At 38.3% G+C, this 20,227-nt stretch overlaps 1 protein-coding gene across 2 annotated transcripts in view; it reads left to right on the plus strand.

The window, feature by feature from the left end:
- Positions 1–19,727, plus strand: part of STAG2 (STAG2 cohesin complex component) — a gene marked incomplete at its 5' end in the record, with an annotated part of 35,526 nt that extends 15,799 nt beyond the window's left edge. The window contains 20 exons of one of the 2 annotated variants that reach the window (XM_079542034.1): positions 229–346; positions 920–1,023; positions 1,510–1,602; positions 1,807–1,896; positions 2,674–2,877; positions 4,382–4,452; positions 4,798–4,885; positions 4,998–5,078; positions 8,090–8,182; positions 10,581–10,755; positions 11,154–11,293; positions 12,360–12,461; positions 14,155–14,303; positions 14,574–14,702; positions 15,047–15,252; positions 15,661–15,850; positions 15,935–16,048; positions 16,628–16,754; positions 17,073–17,150; positions 19,473–19,727. In XM_079542034.1, the coding sequence (XP_079398160.1) occupies positions 229–346; positions 920–1,023; positions 1,510–1,602; positions 1,807–1,896; positions 2,674–2,877; positions 4,382–4,452; positions 4,798–4,885; positions 4,998–5,078; positions 8,090–8,182; positions 10,581–10,755; positions 11,154–11,293; positions 12,360–12,461; positions 14,155–14,303; positions 14,574–14,702; positions 15,047–15,252; positions 15,661–15,850; positions 15,935–16,048; positions 16,628–16,754; positions 17,073–17,150; positions 19,473–19,496 (2,376 nt within the window). In that variant the 3' untranslated portion in view covers positions 19,497–19,727. The remainder of the gene's footprint in view (positions 1–228; positions 347–919; positions 1,024–1,509; positions 1,603–1,806; positions 1,897–2,673; positions 2,878–4,381; positions 4,453–4,797; positions 4,886–4,997; positions 5,079–8,089; positions 8,183–10,580; positions 10,756–11,153; positions 11,294–12,359; positions 12,462–14,154; positions 14,304–14,573; positions 14,703–15,046; positions 15,253–15,660; positions 15,851–15,934; positions 16,049–16,627; positions 16,755–17,072; positions 17,151–19,472) is intronic. The other variant, XM_079542035.1, reaches the window with a different exon arrangement.
- Between the last annotated feature and the right edge of the window lie 500 nt (positions 19,728–20,227).

The following is a 20,227-nucleotide window of genomic DNA, read 5'->3' on the forward strand; positions in this document are numbered from 1 at the left end:
GCAGCACTTGATTCTTTGTAATAACTGATCTGGATTCATCTCTTAGATTAATCAGGAAAACAGGCTTCTGTTAAACCAGAGAAGTCACAAAGTTTTCTGGTTTTGTTTGGATTTGGTTTGGTTTTGGTAGAGTCAAAAGCTAGCAAGGCAAAAATCCTTCTATTATAGCAACTTGTGTAATGAACTTTATTGCTGGTAAAGAAAAATATTTTTTTGTTCTCGTTTTAGTTGCATGAACATGCTGCTTACCTAGTGGACAGCATGTGGGACTGTGCAACAGATCTCTTGAAAGACTGGGAATGTATGAATAGTCTTCTGCTGGAGGAACCTCTCAACGGAGAAGAGCGTAAGAGATTGTAGTAGAACTTTCTGTATGTTGCTGTGGGTTTCTGATAGCTGTGATTTATAAGGAAATGAGATGTTTACATCTGGGTCACCATACAGTGTCTGTTCTTGAATGACTGTAATAAATCACTAATTATGAAATTTGAGGAGAATTAGAAAAATAAGGGAATAGACACGTGTTGTCCAGTACTCTTGTTGTTCCACAGGTTCAGGCTGTACTCGCAGCATTTGAGTAAGCAAGTTGCTTGTGAAACTAGTTCTTTTATTGAATATTAAAGCCACCATATAGGAGAGCACTGTCATTTCTTTAATGACAGTAAAAACAACCATAACAATAAAGCCCACCTGAGACAGTTCTCTAATTTGTATGTACTATTAAATGGACCTCTGAATAACAAAGAGCAATTAAAATAGTTGTGAAACTTGATATTCAGTTGATATCTCTCAATTTCAAATATTTTCCTATGCTGTTCTGTAATGTAGTTATGTTCTCTATTCCCCTGCCCCCAGCTGGAATTGAGCTATTGACCTAAATGCCTTATTTATTTTTAACATCTATTTCTTGAAATTTCAGCTTTAACAGATAGACAGGAGAGTGCACTGATTGAAATCATGCTGTGTACAATTCGACAAGCAGCTGAATGTCATCCTCCTGTGGGAAGAGGAACGGGGAAAAGGGTAGGAGCCAAAATCCTACTTATCTAGATGTGTGCAAGTGGCTGTGTGAGGAGGACTGTGAGGGAAGAAGGAAAAGGTTTTAGCCTGTTGCTACTGAGGGGACCAAATTCAGAAATTGAGTTTGACACTGCAGCCTCCAGTGTCTGACAGCCATGGTTCTTTCATTTTTTTCATGCCTGTAGCACGTGTTTAATGTTGTTTGGACTGCTGCATTTGTTTTCATTGTTAAAGATGCAGAATTGATTTTAAAGGAAGCGTTGTTTAGAAAGAGACCAAATTCAGTATTTGGAAAAACAACAAAATAAAATAGAGCAAAATAAGAGAGAGGGGATATGTTTCACAACCTCTTTGAAGGGAACACAGTACAACCAAGTGGCTTTTCTCTGATCATGTGAGGTTAAAGTATTTGATTGTCATTTCATTAATGGCAGTGAGAATTTGCTCCAGAGCTGTTGTTGTCATTTTCTAACAATACCAATATTTTAGGTGCTGACAGCGAAGGAAAAGAAAACCCAGTTGGATGACAGAACGAAAATTACAGAACTTTTTGCAGTGGCTCTTCCACAGTTGTTAGCAAAGGTAAGTTTAATTCCATCTCTAGCTGATGGGCTGCTGTTAAAATGATAAACAGGAGCAGCTTCTGTAATTAACTGTATGGCTTGCACAACTCTTCATTTTGCTTATTAGTTTTTACTAATGTTCTATTGGTCTGTGGTTAATTGTGTGGTATTACGTCCCAAATTTTTTTCATTAAAACTTCCTCTTTCCTCATCAATCTTACAGTATTCTGTAGATGCTGAAAAAGTCACCAACTTGCTGCAGTTGCCACAGTATTTTGATTTGGAAATTTATACAACAGGGCGACTAGAAAAGGTAAGGTAATGTTTAAGATCACTTCACACAAAAGGAGTGAAACAGCCACAATCAAAAGAGAGAATTTTGGCTTTCTCGCTTGAAATTCAGTCTATTGTAGGTGCAGCTTTTTTTATTGAGTGTGACTTGCTTTACTGGAACCCTCATTGAGGATAAGACCTGAACTTAAGCTGCTCTTGTCTCTGTTTTCTGCTTCTCAAATGCACTGTGTTGCTGCATTGTTGAGAAGCAAGTAGCTGGAAGTCACTGGGGTCAAAAAAGAAATGAAATATTTAGTTGACAGCGTAGCCTAAAGGTGATAGAGCAATAATAAGCAACTCAGGGTGAGGAGAGGTATATGAGAACAAGTGAAGTTGGTTTCAGTGCTTATTGCCTGGGTGTTATGCAACTGAATCTTAATTTGTACAGCTTCTAAGACCATGTATAAATTTTGGTGTGGGTGGGAGATAAGTGCTTCTGTGTTGTTTAGTTGTCATTGCAAATTGAAGTGAAACGAAGATAAATGCGTACTGACAACAGCAAATTTTTAATTATTTCCTAAAAAGACATGAAATCTTCAGGCTCTGACAGGCTTCTACTTCATTTCAACTTGTGAATTTACCTCAGTTTCATCAGGTTTCTGGTGAACGGTTTTAGTCTGTACCATAGTTCTGAGAGGAGGGAAATAAATAGAAGCAGCATGAACTTACTTGTAAGTTTTCCGTACGCAGTACGTGTTGTTGTCACAATGCCCGTGTGTTTGTATATTTAGGTTTCTTTTCCTTGTTGTTCTTGTAGCATTTGGATGCCTTACTGCGACAAATCCGGGACATTGTGGAGAAGCACACAGACATCGACGTTCTGGAAGCCTGTTCAAAAACGTACCATGCTCTCTGTAATGAAGAGTTCACAATCTTTAACAGGGTTGATATTGCAAGAAGTCAGTTAATAGATGAGCTGGCAGACAAGTTTAATCGACTTCTTGAAGACTTCCTACAAGAGGTATTTTAATGTAAAACATCAACTTTTCCTGCTCTTGTAAATACATCCAGTATGTTGGTTTGCCTTCCTGTGCAAGTCAGCGAGTTGAGGATATGAACTGCTGTTCCTTTATATCAAGACAGTGATTCTTGAATCTGCTTTTGGACAAGTATCTTTTGGGAATTGGAGATATATTTCAGATAAAGTGTGAAATTGTGTGACGTTTTCACTCTGAGGCTTTGAAGCTCGTGGTTTTGAGATAGGTAGCTTTGTTGTTGTGCTGGGATTCTCTTCAGATGTATTGGTGCCACCATTCTTGCCTCTGATTGCGCACTGCTGTCGATAAAAGCTCAAAATCTCTGGAAAACACTTCCCCTGCCATCCTTGAATTACAAGCAGATGCATTTATTAGCACAAGAATATGATTTTGTTCCTACACTGTACTAATTAGAAGAGATGATTTTCTGATATGTTATTTAATGTGACCCTGTGGGTCTCTTACACTCAACTAAAACTTGTTTCTCCTCCTCTTTATCTGTGATAAGGAGCATGGGAAGCTTCTTTGCTAACTTCTGGCCACACCTCTCAGATGCAGACATACTTTTGCTGAGCTCTGCTCCTGTCCCTCCTGCCCATTGGCCAGAACTGGGACTCCACCCCACAATCACAGGGTGCTGTGGCCTCAGGAGGGAGCGCTCCTGTAATGCAGTTATGTCCTATTTGTGAGGAATAGGAAGAGCAGGGGGTAAGGCAGGGAAATGGAATGTCAGACAGGAAAATGGCAAGTACTCTGGTGGGACTGGTGAAACCCACAGTGCTTTGATAATGTGTGGCTGCAGAACAGTAACATGCAGGGGACTTGTGTAATCTCTAGCATGCTGATGAAGGCTTCCCATGACTGCACGTAGTTTATCCTATGTACTTCAATAGATGCCTTCATGAACTTTTTCTTTCGGCTGCTTTTTTCTCTTCAAGTGCAAACTTGTCAGAACTTCTGGGGAGATTAGAACAAAGCACCTCCCATATCCATCCCTCCTAAAGACTTTCTAAGACTTTGTGATTAAAGTAAGATTGAGGTACTGACCCGTGGCCCAACTAGTCCAGTATCTATTGTCTGACAGTGGCCTCTGCTGGATTCTTCGGAGAAAATGGAAGCACCTACATTATGCCTTATGTTCAAGTAGCCTGAGTTTCTTTTCTCCTTCTCTCTTGTACCTCTCCACACCCTGCCCCCCAGCCCAGCATATTTGTCCTTATGCTGCTGACTGATTTCTAAACGTGAAGGCTGATTGCTCTTCCTGCAGTTTGGGGCATGCCATGCATTACCTTCTCTCTCAAACTCTTCAAATCTTCTGAAAACAAATGCACGGAATTGATAAATAATATAGATGCAGTTCTTTTTACTGTCTTCCCCCCATCCCTCTTTTATTATTATTTTTTTTGTTTTTTAATTTTCCTCTTTGAAGTTCCCTGGTTTGCTTGGTGTATTTTGTTTAGGGTTTCTTACGATATGTTTTTGAAATAGGGGGAAGAACCTGACGAAGATGATGCTTATCAGGTCTTGTCAACATTGAAGAGAATCACTGCTTTCCACAAGTAGGTAGAACTCTGCAAATACCTGTCAGGGTCCATGTTATATAACTTTGGCTGTTGCTGTAGCTTTTGTTATAAAATTTGATAGCTCTAAGTTTTATGCAGCCTGTGTTGCATAAAAGCTGGAGTGTCATATAGAACACATCACATCTCTTGAATATATTAAGAAATAAAAATCTGAAATCTGTTTTGTTTTGGGCTGGGTGGTGTGTGTGTGCATGTGTGTATCTGTGTACATATGAAAAATGGATATTGAAAGAACTTAAGCTCTTAGCAATTATTAATATAAAACTAAATTACAGAAGTGATGTTTGTTTTACATTTCTGCTTCCTTTCTAATGCTTCCAGTGCCCATGACCTGTCAAGATGGGATTTGTTTGGCTGCAACTACAAGTTGCTGAAAACTGGCATTGAAAATGGAGACATGCCAGAACAGGTTTGTAACTAAAATCTGCTCTTTAGGAACAGAAGTAAATAGCTTTTGTTGCTGATTTTTTTTTTTCAACTGGCCTTTTTCATCTAATACGTTGTTTTCTTTTGGATTTCAGATTGTTATTCATGCACTGCAGTGCACTCATTATGTAATCCTTTGGCAGCTAGCAAAAATTACTGAAAGCAGTTCCACAAAGGTAGGCCCTTTTCCAGATGTATTTGTAAACACGCGTTTGTACTTACCTACATGTCATCTGTTGGGAACTGTGATGGAATGCATTAAAAATCAGAGGTGTTTAATTCAGAAACAGTTCTTCAGAATTCATCATTCCAGCAATGGAATGCTTGATGTTTAAGTCATACCATTTCTTTACATTACTATGTTCTTATTATTGATGCATACTGTGTTTAAGCTGATAGAATTTTAAGAAATTTTAATAAACAGAATGCCTATTAGTCTAGGATGGTAGCAGTGCTAAGGAGGAGTAGGAAGCCACCACTAGCACAGTAGCCTTACTGCTCGGAGTAGTTTGAATTTGTTTGCAAACTGAAATATTGATGAGAAATCTGTGAGCAACAAAACCTGTGAGATAACAAGAGCTCACACGCTGTCACACTGCTCTGACTGCTCAGTTTGCTGCAGTCATGCTTTGTTGCTTTTCACCAGTCCTTTAAACGTGTTATATGAAGACATTAAAAAAACTAAGCTACATTAAAAAATTAAGCTACACTTGAAATTTATTCCTGAAACAGTGAGAGAGGGTCTTTTCAAATTCTGTTTGTAGTAATCTTGCAGGACAAAGCTTGGGCCAATGCCCTATTTCCAATTTCACTTCATAAAATTGTGGAGGATTGTGGTTTCTTGTGTCCACGCAATAGCACAGCTTGCAGAGTGCTGAGCTGGTTTGCTTTGTGAAGTGCCTGACGAAAGGAAGATGGTTTTTGGAAAGCCAACTGTTTTCTAACAGGCTTGATGAGTTCCAAAACATTTTGATGATCTTTTAAATTGTTCTATAGGTGCACATATAGATGATTTAATAAAAGATGGTGCATTCTTCTTTTTATGATAGCTTTCCACACCCCATAGGAAGGGTGAATGTTGTGCTCTTACACCTGAAGTTTCTGCACTTTCTGTTATTGGAGTTACTGATAATGCACCTTTTTTCAGAGCTGGAATAAGAAAATCCTTGAGATGTGTTTTTGTAGTGATTTTTTTTCTAAATACTTTGCTATTGTTACAGTTAATTTAAGAAAAACATGTTGTGGACATCTGTTGTAGTTTGCTAGTGAGAAAAGGAACTACTCATCAATAATTTACAATCAGTAAATTGTATTTTTAAATGAATAATTCATTGTTACAATACCTTCTTTTTTTTTAATGCTGATGATGTATGTATTTTTGCTTTTCTTGATTTTAGAATGTGATAATGTGAGCACTGAGTAGAGGGCAGGAGTGGAGCAGCATGCTGTGTAACTTGCGCTGACATTTTCTATTTTTTAGTAATAGAACATTTCTGTGAGATGTGGATCTTTCGTTATATTTTCAGTCACATTAGGATTTCATTAGTCCAGTAACTGTGGCCTTACTGACTCAGTAACTTGAGTCAGCTAAATAAAAGATTGGTCAACATCCCAATGTTAACGTGTACAAAACAGGGAATGTCAGATACAGAGTGCATAGCTGTGCTGTTGAGAATTCCTTACGTGAGTGAAGGACTTGGAGGCTTTATTAGCTTGTTCTTTAAGAGAAGCAGCAGTCTGAGTTTTTTGTAATAAGGATTAAGATTTTACCACAAACCCAGAGACAGAAACTGAACTAAATTCTGGGGAGTCCTGTTGGAAAGGAAGTTTCACTTTGCAGTAAAATGAAATTTGTAATACTGTTCAGCAGGAATGGAAAGAACTTACTTGAAAAAGGGGACTTTATTAATACTATTTTCTGCTTCTGAATAATGAAGTCTGGTAAATAAAAGCTTTTGTAACTGTAGTTCAGAAGTGAAGCCTTTTTTGTTGTATTTAACTGCCAGACATACCAGGTGCAAACAAAAGTTCAGTGTCAATGGAACACAACTGCAAAGAAGTTGAAGTGCAGACCCAGAAGTGCCTAAACATACTGTGCCTGAAGATTCAGTTCTAACAAAGGCAGACTGCTAACTGCATGCTCTTTGTGAACAGGGTGACTAAGTGTGGGGATTGCTTTCATAATATGGGCTGCTTAAAATAAAAGCTACGTAGGCAATTTGATTTTTATTAAAATTTCAAAGAATATTTTTGTATAAAGGCAAGAATATTCTCCTGTTTGTAGCCCTCATAACATTGTTAAGCAGTGAATGGTAAACATTGAGAGAAAAGGTTATATGTGGTGAAAGTGTTCTGAAAACATAGTAAAAGAGTCTGTCTTAATAAGCAAGTTAGCTTGTAGCAGTAAGCAGCTGCTGCTTTTCTTTCTGCTGCTGAGATGAAGTGACACGTTGTACCAACGCGTTACCTGTTTTCTTGACGGGAGAGACCTGTTGTGTTTTAGGTTGCATGACAGGTTTTTACATTTCTCAGGGGTATTCCTTTTTTGTCTGCCCCAATGCTGCTTCGTAATGTAACTTCCCCAGCTCTGTGTGAGCTGGAGTCTGTGTGTATGAGTAACTGAAGGAAGGACTCCAAGTAAGCTGCCAGTGCATGAAGATATTTGGTATTTGTGTCAGTTTGATACTTTACTTGCTCAAAAGCTATTTCTCCAGAAGTAGTACAGCTGCTTTTAAAAATTAGTGCTTATTTTCTTACAGAAGGGAGGAAAGCCCCAGCCCTCATCTGGCACTGTGCTTTATCCCCAAGCAGAGAAATTAACAAATAGTCATACCTTATAGGTGTGTCTGTTGTAGTCACAGCTACCTAACAGCCATCCTTTGGGGTGAATATTCAGCTCATTTAAAAAGAAAATGCACCCTGCTCTGAAGTTTTTGTTGCTGTTACTTTTTTTTTTTTTTTTAATAAAGAGCTTTGTGAATTTCATCCCATGCCTTTAGTACCTGGAGGATGACAGAATTGATGAAATTGCTACTTACTACTTTTGTTTCTGAGTTTAAGTAATGCAGCGAATTTTCACTGACAACATAAGAGGTCTGTGGTGGATTGCTCTATGGGTGTGCATGCACTGCATGTGAATATGAAGTTGAAAAAGCAAAATTGGTGCATTAAATCCTATTCTTTAAAGGAGGATCTTCTACGTCTGAAGAAGCAGATGAGAGTGTTCTGTCAAATTTGTCAACACTACCTGACCAATGTAAACACTGCTGTTAAGGAACAGGTGAGTGAGAACATTAAGATTTTCTAATATGATACTTCAAGCCATGTGAAAATATGAGCAAGATGACCTTTTCAAACTCAATTCTTTCTAGTCGCTTCAGCTAGCAGAAACTTTATTTGGAGTATGTTTGTTGTTTTTTTTTAAATTTAATTACTGCTTTTACTTTATTTAAACAATGATAGGCAGATGCACTGCATCAACTCTCCAGTTTGTGATTCAGGTGGGAGAATTCCATCTCAAGTCTCGGTTGTCATGACACGCATCTGTACTGGAGCAGCTTCTGGATTCCTAGACTCAGAGTTGGAAGGGATAGGAACAGCCATATAAAAGATAGAAGTTACCTTTTTCTTCTGTCTTTGAATGCTAATATTCCCACATTTCAGTTATGGTGTGTATGTGCTCAAGTACTCAAGACCCATGAAAAAAACAGCGTTCCTCCTCTCACTCTAAGCATGTGGGGACATACCTGGGCAACTTCTCTTATTACTGCACAGTGTGTTCCTCAGTTCTTCGTAGCCGCAGGATTTTGTCTGTCTGGATCAGGAGAAAAAGGACGAGTAGTTAACATGCACGTGTTTATGGATGCATGCATGCATGTAACCTGAGGGATTGCACTGTTGAGAGGCAGCATTTGTTTTTCTTGGTCTTCTGCTGGTCCACTTAGGCAGTGGTCATTTGTTAGCAATATTAGTTAAGAGAGAATTGGAGACCATTCTGTCGAGCATTCAGAAGCCTCAGTAGTTATGTAGCACTCACAAAAGATGAGATTGGAACTTGAGATCTAAAGAATTGAGCCATTGAGTAACATTGCAGATTTTGGTTGAGTTCCAGTGAATTGCCTTTTCATTTTATCAAGTCAGTCCCCCATACAGTTGTTTTTCATTGGGAAGAGTTTTTAGCTAACATTATGTCTGAGGTATGTACAGACTTCAAAGTGTGTAGGTGTTTATTCCACATGAGTAGTGCCTGTGAGCAGGTAGGAGAGAAGGGTCCATGCTTTTTGAAGAAAAACACAGACATGAAGATGGGGGGTTGGTTTTTGTTTTTCTTGTATTTTGAATGGAATTGAGATATTGAGAAAGTACTTGCCTTGAATTTGGAGGGTAATTGAGTCAAGGAATGGGTTCAGCTGCAGGGACTGGGTGTTTTTTGTTCTGTGTTCAAATAGTTTTCTGGCCAGAATGTTCATAGGAGTTTTAGCTTCCACTGAAGCACATGGATTTCTTATAGCAGGATTATTTCTAAGTGAATGCCATGAACAAAATTTGAACGCTAAAACTTGAGCCATCTCAAAATGAGGAAGAACTAAGCTTTCTTCTGTATGCAGTTGTGATTTAAACAAATAGAAAATAGGCAGGAACTCTTTTTGCCACAAACGGTAAAAAAAAAAAAAGCCTGGTTGAGCTTGAAGTTGAAAATCTGGTCTGCTTTGTCACACCAGTGCAGCTTTGCTATGCTTGCTGTAACAAGAATGTTTTCTTTCTGGAGCTGAACAGGTGTGTTCAAGGTCTGAATTATCTAGTATCAAAATCACAAAGTGCAGAATGTGAAAGTGTGAGTAACAAAAATTACTGAATCTCTCAGTAGGTCTCCTTAAAAGGCTGTGTAACTAAGGTGAATGCCCTGGACGTTAGAACTGCCTCAGTTGTGTACTGGTGTAGGTGTTTTCCCCTTCTACTCCTGTGAAAGGGGGCTTCAAGGGGAATGCATTTACTTCCATGACTGGGAAAGTGATGGTATTTTCTTTGTGGAGTTTGAGAACAGACCTGTTCATTAAAGTGGAGGAGATTAGATGGATAGGTACATCATGAAGCAGTGTATTGTCCTGAACGGTGTCAGTCGAGGTGTGGGTGTGTTCAGACTTCGTGGGATGCAGTACAGACGTTCACATCCTGGGTCAGATGGAAGTTTGCCAGCAAAATGAAAGAGGTTGGTTCCTTTTTTGGAAGCAAGATGAAGCTAAGGATCTGAAAGGGTTGAATGACCTGAGTTGTGCTAGATGTTTTACCAATGGGATTAATATATATTTATCTATTTAATTTTAAAAAGCAAAAACTGGCCTATTCTGTGGTTGATGCCCCAAAGTTCTCCAGTGACCTCACGTGGCATTCTTCTAGCAGAAAGTTTTCGTGCTCCTCGCATTTCATTCTTAAAATACTTTGATATTTAGCTGTCTTCATCCATGCAGCATCTTTATTTAGATACCTGATCTCCATACAGCTGCCTCATGTAAGGAGCTCCTCATGTTTTAAGGTCCAATTAGCCTGTTCAGTTGATTAGGACTTAAGAGGCCTGTGTGCACCGCTGGGATCAGTGGAAATGCTTTATTCTCTGCTTAAATAAATTGAAACTAAACTCCACTTTCCAAACAAGTATTTACTAAGGTTTCTTTTGGTAGGCTTTCACAATTCTGTGTGATGTTTTGATGATCTTCAGCCATCAGATTATGACAGGAGGACGTGACATGCTGGAACCACTTGTTTACACTCCTGATTCTTCACTGCAATCTGAGCTACTCAGTTTTATTTTAGATCATGTCTTCATTGATCAGGATGATGATAATAATAGTGCAGGTTGGTACAAAACTTAACGTTTCCTTCATGCGATTTGCTTTCTAATTAATTGATTAATACTTTTTTTTTTTGCCAATGCTCTTTTTTTTTTTTTTCTTCTGGCTGTGGTAATTGTGCATGAGCGTGGAGACAGGTTTGACTGCTAAATGTCAACAGCCTGCTAAAGCATTTTATGTTTTGGGGATGCGTAAGGTGATAACGGTAAAAATTTTGTTTCATAGGCACCAATATTACGTGTCTCAAGAGGAGAGACTTGTCAATAGGCACTAAAGCACGTGGCTGTCAGAACTGAGATGTTGGTTTTTCTAAATGCTGACCACTGGCCCACATTGTTCTGTATTACACTTAAATTAGAAGTATTTAAACCCAACAGTTTTCATGTTTCAAACTCTTTCCAGATGGACAGCAGGATGATGAAGCTAGTAAAATTGAAGCATTGCACAAAAGAAGAAATCTACTTGCAGCTTTCTGTAAACTCATTGTATATACTGTGGTGGAAATGAATACTGCTGCAGACATTTTCAAGCAATATATGAAGGTAAATCTGAATCTTAGTGGTGATACTTCTTAGAAGTATTAAAGTACAGAAACTGAATTTTTTAAAATTGTTTTTTAGTTTGTTCCTTGTGAGATAACTGGTTAAAAGGATGAAGTCTATAAAAACTCCAAAGCAGTTTGTAGGCCTGCTAAAGTTATTCTTCCTTGAGAGGGGAAAAATGGCTGATTGTTTTACAGTTCCTATGTAGGCAGTGGGGAGGGAAGAAGGAAGCCTGATAATTATTTTGTTTCTAGTTAATGTCTTTTCTTTAGTATGTCTGTTTGATGGTCTGTTTTTACTTCAGCTAGAAGTTTATCAAGATTTTTAAGAATCTTCTCACAGAGATAAACTTTATGTCTGGCTTCATTAAATAATTCAAGCTTGCATTTTTTGGAGGAGAAAAGAAAATTGATTTGCAAGTTTTCTTCCTTCCCTGCCCCCTCCCCCCCCACCCCAGGAAAGAATGTGCTCTTTATATCTGTTTCTGTCTTTGTTAAATATAAAATCCCTTCTTAGCTCCTGAGATTCACAGCTACACAATGAGTTCTCATTTTGTGAACATGTTAAAACTTTGCTCCTTAGTGATTACATTAAAAAAAAATTAAGATCTGGGCAGCCTGCTTTTGCCTGAGTGCCCTACATATGTTTTGAGTCACTAAATAACTAACTGGATTTTCTTTGGACTTCAGATACTTCAGAAAATGAACAGGCGACTTCATTGGAAAAATTGCTATAAAGTTTTCCATAAGTGCTTACATTAAGCAAAGAAAATAATTTAAAAAAAACCCTCCCCATCAGAGTCATAGCAGTTACTGAAAAGATTAGATTCTAATCTCATACCCTGAAGGTGGTGAACATGTGTCATTAACAATTGTGTCATGGCCTTGAAGATAAATAGGTCGTTCTACCTCTAAAGTAATACTAGTGACATTAAACCATAATGTCACTACAAGCGTGAACATGTTAGTAATTTTTTCCTTTTCAGTGTCTGAATTCTTCTTTCAAGTGTAATGTTTTCAACTAAAATCAAAAGCTAACATATTCTGTGTGATTTTTTTTTTCCTAGTATTACAATGACTACGGTGATATTATTAAAGAAACAATGAGTAAAACAAGACAGATAGACAAAATCCAGTGTGCTAAAACACTTATTCTTAGCTTGCAGCAGGTAAGAATGATTTACAATATTTTATGCATGAAATTCCATACAGTATATCATGTGATGTTGCTTAATAGCTCAGGTGAGATAGTAATGAAAAAAGTCTTAGGAAAGGCAGGGAGAAACAGATTCAGACTGAAACGTTTTGTGCAACTATTTGAGAAACTGGTGAAAGCTTTCCTAAACGTCCTGCTGAAAAGTCTGTAGAAGACTTTTTGGCACACACCAAACATTGCAACTGTGTGATACCTTGTTATTCTAAAACAACAATTTAAGCCACAAATTCAGAAATGTGTTAGGAAATTTCTGGTTAACCTATTTGTGAACAGCAAAACATTTTGATTCGATTGTGTTGTGCTGCACTTCTCCACACTCTTTAAAACCAACCTTAGTCATTCAGTATTTCTGATGCGGTAGGGATTTGAAATTAAATCATGTTTTACTGCTCTTTTCAGTGAATGAGCTTTTTTGAGAAATTCAGTCAGGAGTTGGATTCCTCTGCTTGCATGAGCCATCTCCAGGAATCTTATTATTTACATATTGAGGAGATCAGATCAGTAAAGCACATCACAAGCCGCTTTAATCCAATGTAAATCTTTGCTATTGTTGAAAGGACAAAGCTATCCCAATTTGTCCTCCTTCCCCACCCCTTTATTTGAGCACTAGAGTTCATGCAGTTGCATTAGTCTAGTTGAGAATTACCCCCAAAAAATCCTTAATGAAGCCCCTAAACTGATCTTTCCGTATTGATATTATTGCCAGTACAGGAGAAGGATGACACCTTGATTTTTCGTAGAGCAGCATGACTTTAGCTGGTGGAAACTGCAACACAAAATAGGCAACTGAAGTCTGTGTTGTTCTTGTACAGGTTTTGCTGTACTTTTCACCAGAGTTTGCAACTGCTTGTGATAGCAGGAGAGTTCCACCGTTGTTAATCTTTTCTGCCCCATATATTTTAAAGGAAAGATAGAGAAAGTAGATGTAGTAAATACAATTTCATGCAAAATAGGAAGGCAGTCACGTTACCCTAATGGACAGTAGGAATGGTAACATGAAAGTACCCAAATATTTAACAATATTTGGTACCTTCCAAATGTAAAAACACACAACCTGCCCACCAACTAAAGAAAAGCCACTAAAGCCAAACCACCTTAAACATGTGAGCTAGCATTAAAATAGAAACTGAGCAGAGAAGGAATACTGAAAGTGATGGGGATAAAGGGAATAACTGAGTTGGAGTGAGCTGCAGCAGCATAAAAGAGCTATGCTCTTGTGATCCAAAGTCAACTCAGTCTGGTTTTATTTCCTTCATTATTCTCATTTATGAAAAATATACAAAAAATGAGTTCAGTAGGAGTCGTAGTTTGACAAATTGTCATAAAAATGCCATGTTAGAATTTAGCCCATTTGTTTCATCCCTGTCAGTGTGCAGATCAGGGAATCATAGGCGTCCCGCTTAGGGAAGGGCTGAAATCTGTTGTCTGATGTATTTGGCTAGACGCAGTCCTTGAGATGAGCACCTTGTCCTAGCTGGTCTCAGGCAAGAGGGGCCTTATCTGAGCTTTCCTAAGCCTGCACGTTTGTCTGTTGGGTGTTGGGCTGTAAAAACATTTTACTGAAACTTAACTTTATGATGCTTGTGCAGAATTTGTCATTATCTTTTTTAAAAATAAACTAAAATCTCCTTTTTCATTTCAAACAGCTTTTCAATGAAATGATTCAAGAAAATGGTTATAATTTTGACAGATCATCACCGGCATTCAGCGGCATAAAGGAGCTTGCTCGACGTTTTGCTTTAACATTTGGACTGGATCAATTGAAAACAAGAGAAGCTATTGCTATGTTACACAAGTAATTGTGGGCTTTGTATTACTTCCTCATTCATAAACTTCTTGCCCAGCATGGTTGAAGTATTTCTTTAGGCTAATGCTGTTAGTTTAATACAAACCACATCAGCACTACAGATGTTAACTTTATGTCACCTAGTTCCAACTTAGGTGCTGACTGAATGGTTGCTTTCTTGAAATAGGGAAAAACTGTCCAGTGTTGATAGCACCCAGTTCTTAGAGCTTTTTCTGCAGTTTTTGCCTTAACGTTTTTTTTGTTTTTAATGTTTTTTAGGGATGGCATAGAATTTGCCTTTAAGGAGCCTAATCCACAAGGTGAGAGCCACCCACCTCTGAATTTGGCATTTCTTGATATTCTGAGCGAGTTTTCCTCCAAACTTCTCAGACAAGACAAAAGAACAGTGTAAGTATTTTCTTGGTGTCATTGGTATTTGTAATGATAACTGTGAAAGGTGTGCCTCTGAATATGCATGTGTTGCAGTAACCTAAAATAGAACTTCAGGATCATAAATACAACTTCACAGTGATGCAGTCACATATAATCATAAAGGATAAATTGTGTTTTACTTTTGTTTTCTCACTTTATGGTGGATGAACAGAAATCATGGTCTGAGTTTCTCATTACAAGGCTGTTTTGTTAAATAGGCGAGGAGTCTCGGTGATGATTTCAGTAGTTACTGATCTTGACAAAGTAATGTCATGTTGCAGGTATTTGGCATCTTTCTAATTAATGTTTTCCACTTCAAGGTATGTTTACTTGGAGAAGTTTATGACCTTCCAGATGTCCCTACGAAGAGAAGATGTGTGGCTTCCTCTCATGTCCTACAGAAACTCTTTATTAGCTGGTGGGGATGATGATACTATGTCAGTAATTAGTGGAATTAGCAGTCGAGGATCTACAGTAAGAAATAAGAAAACAAAGCCAGCAACAGGGAAGCGGAAAGTACCTGAAGGTAGAACTTTTCTCATTTTAAAATTTACTACAGCAGTTACTCAGAAACTGTATTTGTTGATCTCTGTTTGTTAGCTTGAGTGAATTGGCATACTTCAATGTTGTTGTTTGTTTTTTTTTTTAAAGACAGAATAAGTTTGTGTGCATTTTGGTTGAAAACCTGTTCATCTGAGGAGTTTGAATAGCATTAACATTGAGGCACAAAAAGAAATAGAGGCACTGCATTGTATTAAGTTACAGAAAATAAAAGTATTCTAGGGTACTAGCCAGGGCTTTGGGGGTCACATGAGAATTTGTGAACAAAAGTTAAAGAAATTTGTTTGTCAGTAACAGGAAGTACATTTGGTAGATTTACACATTCCGTTTCAGACAAGTTTAAAAAGGTTTAATACCCAGTGTTTCCTTCTAGCTGAAGAAAGCAGCAGTAGTGACAGTATGTGGATGAACAGGGAGCAGACAATGCACACACCAGTCATGATGCAGACACCTCAGCTTACTTCCACAATAATGAGGGAGCCCAAGAGATTGCGACCCGAAGAGAACTATATGGGTGTCTATCCTATGCAGCCTGAACACCACCAAGCTCCACTGGATTACAAGTACGTAGCCACGTAGGTCTGCATTGTGTTAGTGTTCATACACAAAACAGTTTTTGTTTAAAATAGAATAATGGTCTTTTTAAGCACGCAAGTAACGTGGATGTTGGCTCAAAGGCAACAGGAAGAAGCCGCACGACAACAACAGGAGAGGGCAGCGATGAACTACGTCAAGCTGAGAACCAACTTGCAACATGCTATGTGAGTGAGAGTGGAATGTGACTGTGGTAGTTTGGGAAGGGTGTTAAACATGGCATTGCTCTTAGATGTCTTAAGAGGGACACGTTCTGATCTTTCAGTGTTATATTTCTGCCCGTGCCGTACTTACATTTGACCTAGAATTGACATAAAAGCTGAGAGTTGTCCTGTAGAACTAGATGTCCGCTTGTATAGATTGATTGTCATGCAGGTCTTCTGTAGAACTTCCCAACTTAGACAGACATTCCTTCTTGCCTTGTCAGAAGGCATGGAAGAAGAGAACTAGATCGTTTCTCTGTTGAGCATGAATAGTTTCATGGAAGTCTCTGAACTAGATCTAGTTTTGATCTGCTTGTTGATTTCTCCTGCCTCTCAGTACCCATTTGGAGTAGTCTTGCAAAATTTACTCTTAGAATCTTCTAGCTGGTTGAATACTTCCTTTAATTAGTTAATTAGTTAGGCTTTTAATGAATTACTTAATATCTATCTGAAGGATTTGTCGTTTATTGGGAGTTTTTTTGCTGAACATCAGCATTTTGAATGTTCGGTGCTAAACAACATGCTTTCTCTTTTCAATTCCAGTCGGCGTGGCACAAGTCTAATGGAAGACGACGAAGAGCCAATTGTGGAAGATGTGATGATGTCATCAGAAGGGCGAATTGAAGATCTCAATGAAGGCATGGATTTTGACACCATGGACATAGACCTAGTAAGAAACTTACTTGTCCTTTTAGTTTGGTGTAGATGCGGATTTCTGCTTTTAAAGTAAGGAGGCTGGAATTGAATTTTCCTTCTGGTGAAACAAAATAATTGATGTTAATCTCTGCATTCTTAAATGGCTGTGCCACTGCCTGCGTGCATTATTTCAAACTGTCACACGGAAATCAAACACGTAATAACAACGTAAGAAAATCCGTGCCTCATAATTTCTTATCCCTTAAGACTTAGCTTCATGTATTGCAATGGAAGCACTTCACGTGTATGTTCTGAAGTCACTATAAGGTGTTCATTTGCTTACTTTCTATAGCCACCATCGAAGAACAGGAGAGAAAGAACGGAACTAAAACCAGATTTCTTTGACCCCGCTTCGATCATGGATGAATCGGTAGGTTAACTTACGTAAGAGGAAAATAATGTTAAATCAGTCTTAAGGTTACAGCACTCTCTTCAAGTTTTAAATGGGAAGAATGCAGTCTTTACACTGTCTTCAGTAGCCCGTTTTGGCAGACTGGAACAGCTGATGAAATACTTTTTGCTGTAATTCAGCTTTATAACTTCTAAGGTATTTACACGTTCATAGGATTTTTGTTCTTAACACTTTACATGTAGCTGTGTCAAATTCAGACATCTTCATACTTAAGAAAAAAAATGCAGAAGTTAGCAGAGCTTAAAATAAAATAGAATCAACAAAAACCTGCATACACAATATTAAAGCAACTTCCCTGTTACGATGAACTTAGTTGAGTGACTCTGATGGCACTGCCAATTGTCAGTGTTGGATTGTTTGGGATTTTTTAAATTGCCATCTTAACTTCTACTCATAAGTAAGATAATGAAGAAAATAAATAATAGAGACAATACAGATCTATGTTTATGGAGATGAGAGGTATTTTTTCTTTCCATATGAAGTTTTAGGTCCAAAACATCCGAAGTCTGTAGTTTCTGCTTGCAGTTGCCCTTTTTTCCGACTTGATAAATCTGCAGTCTCTATTCTCTTTTAAAAAACTGCATGAGGGATTCCTTCTGTCTTGAACCACTTGTAATGTATGCAGCCATTTTTGACCTTGTGTAGCTGGTACAAAATTACACTGGAAATAACAAGCTGCAGCAACCCAGCAGAGGACAGTACAGCAAGGCTTCCTGGGAATCTTGGACAGCTTGGTGGAATTTGGAAGACGGTTACATATTTTTGCAGTGTTGTTGCAGCGTGAATCTGTTCTTGTTATGAGAGAAAAGAAGTCTTAAAAACTGTTTTAAATGCAAATCCATATATTTTGTGCTAGTGCTGATGAATCAGAGTAGGTTGTGCATCTAGCTGTAGTGTGTTCTGTTCTTGAAGTAGCAGCCAGAAAGTTAACCAGTCTTCTGACTTTTTGTTTTAGAATAGCTCTTCCCTTCCTCCTCTTAATTGTGGTTCATTGATCTGTGAAATACCAGTCATTTTTATTCTGGCAACACTGAAAATTTGGTCTTCTGCGGGTGTATCTCACTCCATTTCAGTAACCTTTCAGCTTTTCAGTTTCAAAAATTAAGAGTGGGTTTTATTTGTTTCCTGTTAGCTAGTTTTCTTCCCTGTTACTTTATTTCTCGTTCGTTTTACCATCGTCCCATGTAAGCCCAAGACTTGCGAGGCACTCCTTGGCTGCAGTTGGGCAGCGTCGCCACATGATGGCAGCCAGCTACAGCCTCATTGCTCTGCAAGCTGTGGTAGTCGGTTCTGAGGCTGTAGCAGCGTCCTGCTTGTCTGTGCCAGAGGAAGCTGTAGTCTGTTTCCTGCAAGGGAGGAGAAGTGGCACACTGAAATAAGTCGGTGCAGTCAGGGGGACACGATCTAGCAGTCATCCCAGTGGAACATAGCAGGAGTGGTTGACCTGGAAGCAGGACTGCATTGAACAGCTGCATCACAGAGGAGAGCTGCTCTTTAGCATAAGCTCCACCTAAATGAATTTAACTGCCTAGATGGGGAAGCTCTATTAATGCTAAGAATAATTTGTCTTAAAGTAGAGCTGTTGGTTGATCACTGGGTATTTTGAATGTTTGACATAGCGGTGAGGATACGTGCTTTCATTGGCACAGAAAATAATGTGGCTTGCTTCCACGTGGGAAGTGGAATCTGATTCTTTGTTTCTGGAAAGCTTTCCATTTAATCATGTAGCGCTCTGAAGGATGGTACTTTTAATTCTAGCTATTTACGGGTGTTTTGCTTTACTTTTTCACTCATTTCCTGGCAGAAATACTGTTTTTATTACAAAATGTCAGGCTGGTGTCCCAGCTTGGTGCTGCAAGCTGACCTGTGGTTAGGAACATGGGCATGGCAGCAGCCAGCACGTGGAGTATCTTGTCTCAGGCTTAGTTGCCAAGAACTGCACACCTGATTTCAGGTTAAGACCTATAAAATTGCCGTTGTCAAACAAGTCTAAATTAGGCAACTAATTAAAAATGACTTTGTGATTATTATTTAAAGTAATTAAAGCACAGAATCTAGTTTGTTTCAAGTGTGGGGGAAAAAAATTCTATTGAATGAGGAGCCCTTTCCATATGATGACATGAATCAGAAGTGTGGTAAATTTGGTTTGGAGGAAAAATAAACTTACGATGCCTTAACGTATCTTCAAGTGTCTTAATCTTAAACCATATGTTAATTGCTTTGCTTTTGTTAAATGTGTAGTAGACTACAAATTGACACCGTTTCTAACTTTTTTTTTAGGTTCTTGGGGTGTCAATGTTTTAATACCAGAGCAGCAAATAAATCAGTGGTGAAGTCATTTTCTAAGTGGAAGAGGAAGTTTTTTCAATACAAAATTGTGGTAGATACAGTGAAATTCTGAACAGATTTTTCTCTAAGGAGAATGACATGCTTTCAAGATCAAGTGCATTGAAGGGGCAGTTTTGTTTGCCTGCAAAAAAAAAAAAAAAGAAAAAAAAAGAAAAAAAAAAAGAAATGTAAAGGACAAGTAAACAATTTGAGGATAAGCTACACTTTTTGTTGGAAAAATCAATATTTTATTTATGTGCTATCAGTTTATTTCCGGATCACAAGAAGTATTCCCTCTTAGTTTTAACCTAACAGTCTGAGAGGTGTTTGGTACAGATTTGAGCTCCTCTCTGCATACATTTGCTGGCTGTAGTAAATAAGCACGAGCTCTGCTGGATTGCCGTTCGCAGCCATGAAGCGAAGCGATAGGCGGATTGGTTTTCTTGTGGCGATAGAGCCAGAAGAGTGTCAGTATTTGAAATTAAACGCAAACTTCAGCGGCAGAATGTTTGTGTGGATTACGAAAGCATTTTGTGGAGCAGAATTATAACCGCTTTTTGATCTAAAACACACTTTTATTCCAAAAGCTTCATGCTAGCCTTCTCAGAAAGGTCCAGAAACTACGAGTGACCAGAAGGTAACAGGTCTCAGTCATGCTTGCCCATTTCCAACCCTGAAAGTTTGCTTGTCCTTTAAGAAAAATGTAA

The sequence above is a fragment of the Tetrao urogallus genome (assembly GCF_951394365.1).
Source record: "Tetrao urogallus genome assembly, chromosome: 13".
NCBI classification, from domain to species: domain Eukaryota; kingdom Metazoa; phylum Chordata; class Aves; order Galliformes; family Phasianidae; genus Tetrao; species Tetrao urogallus.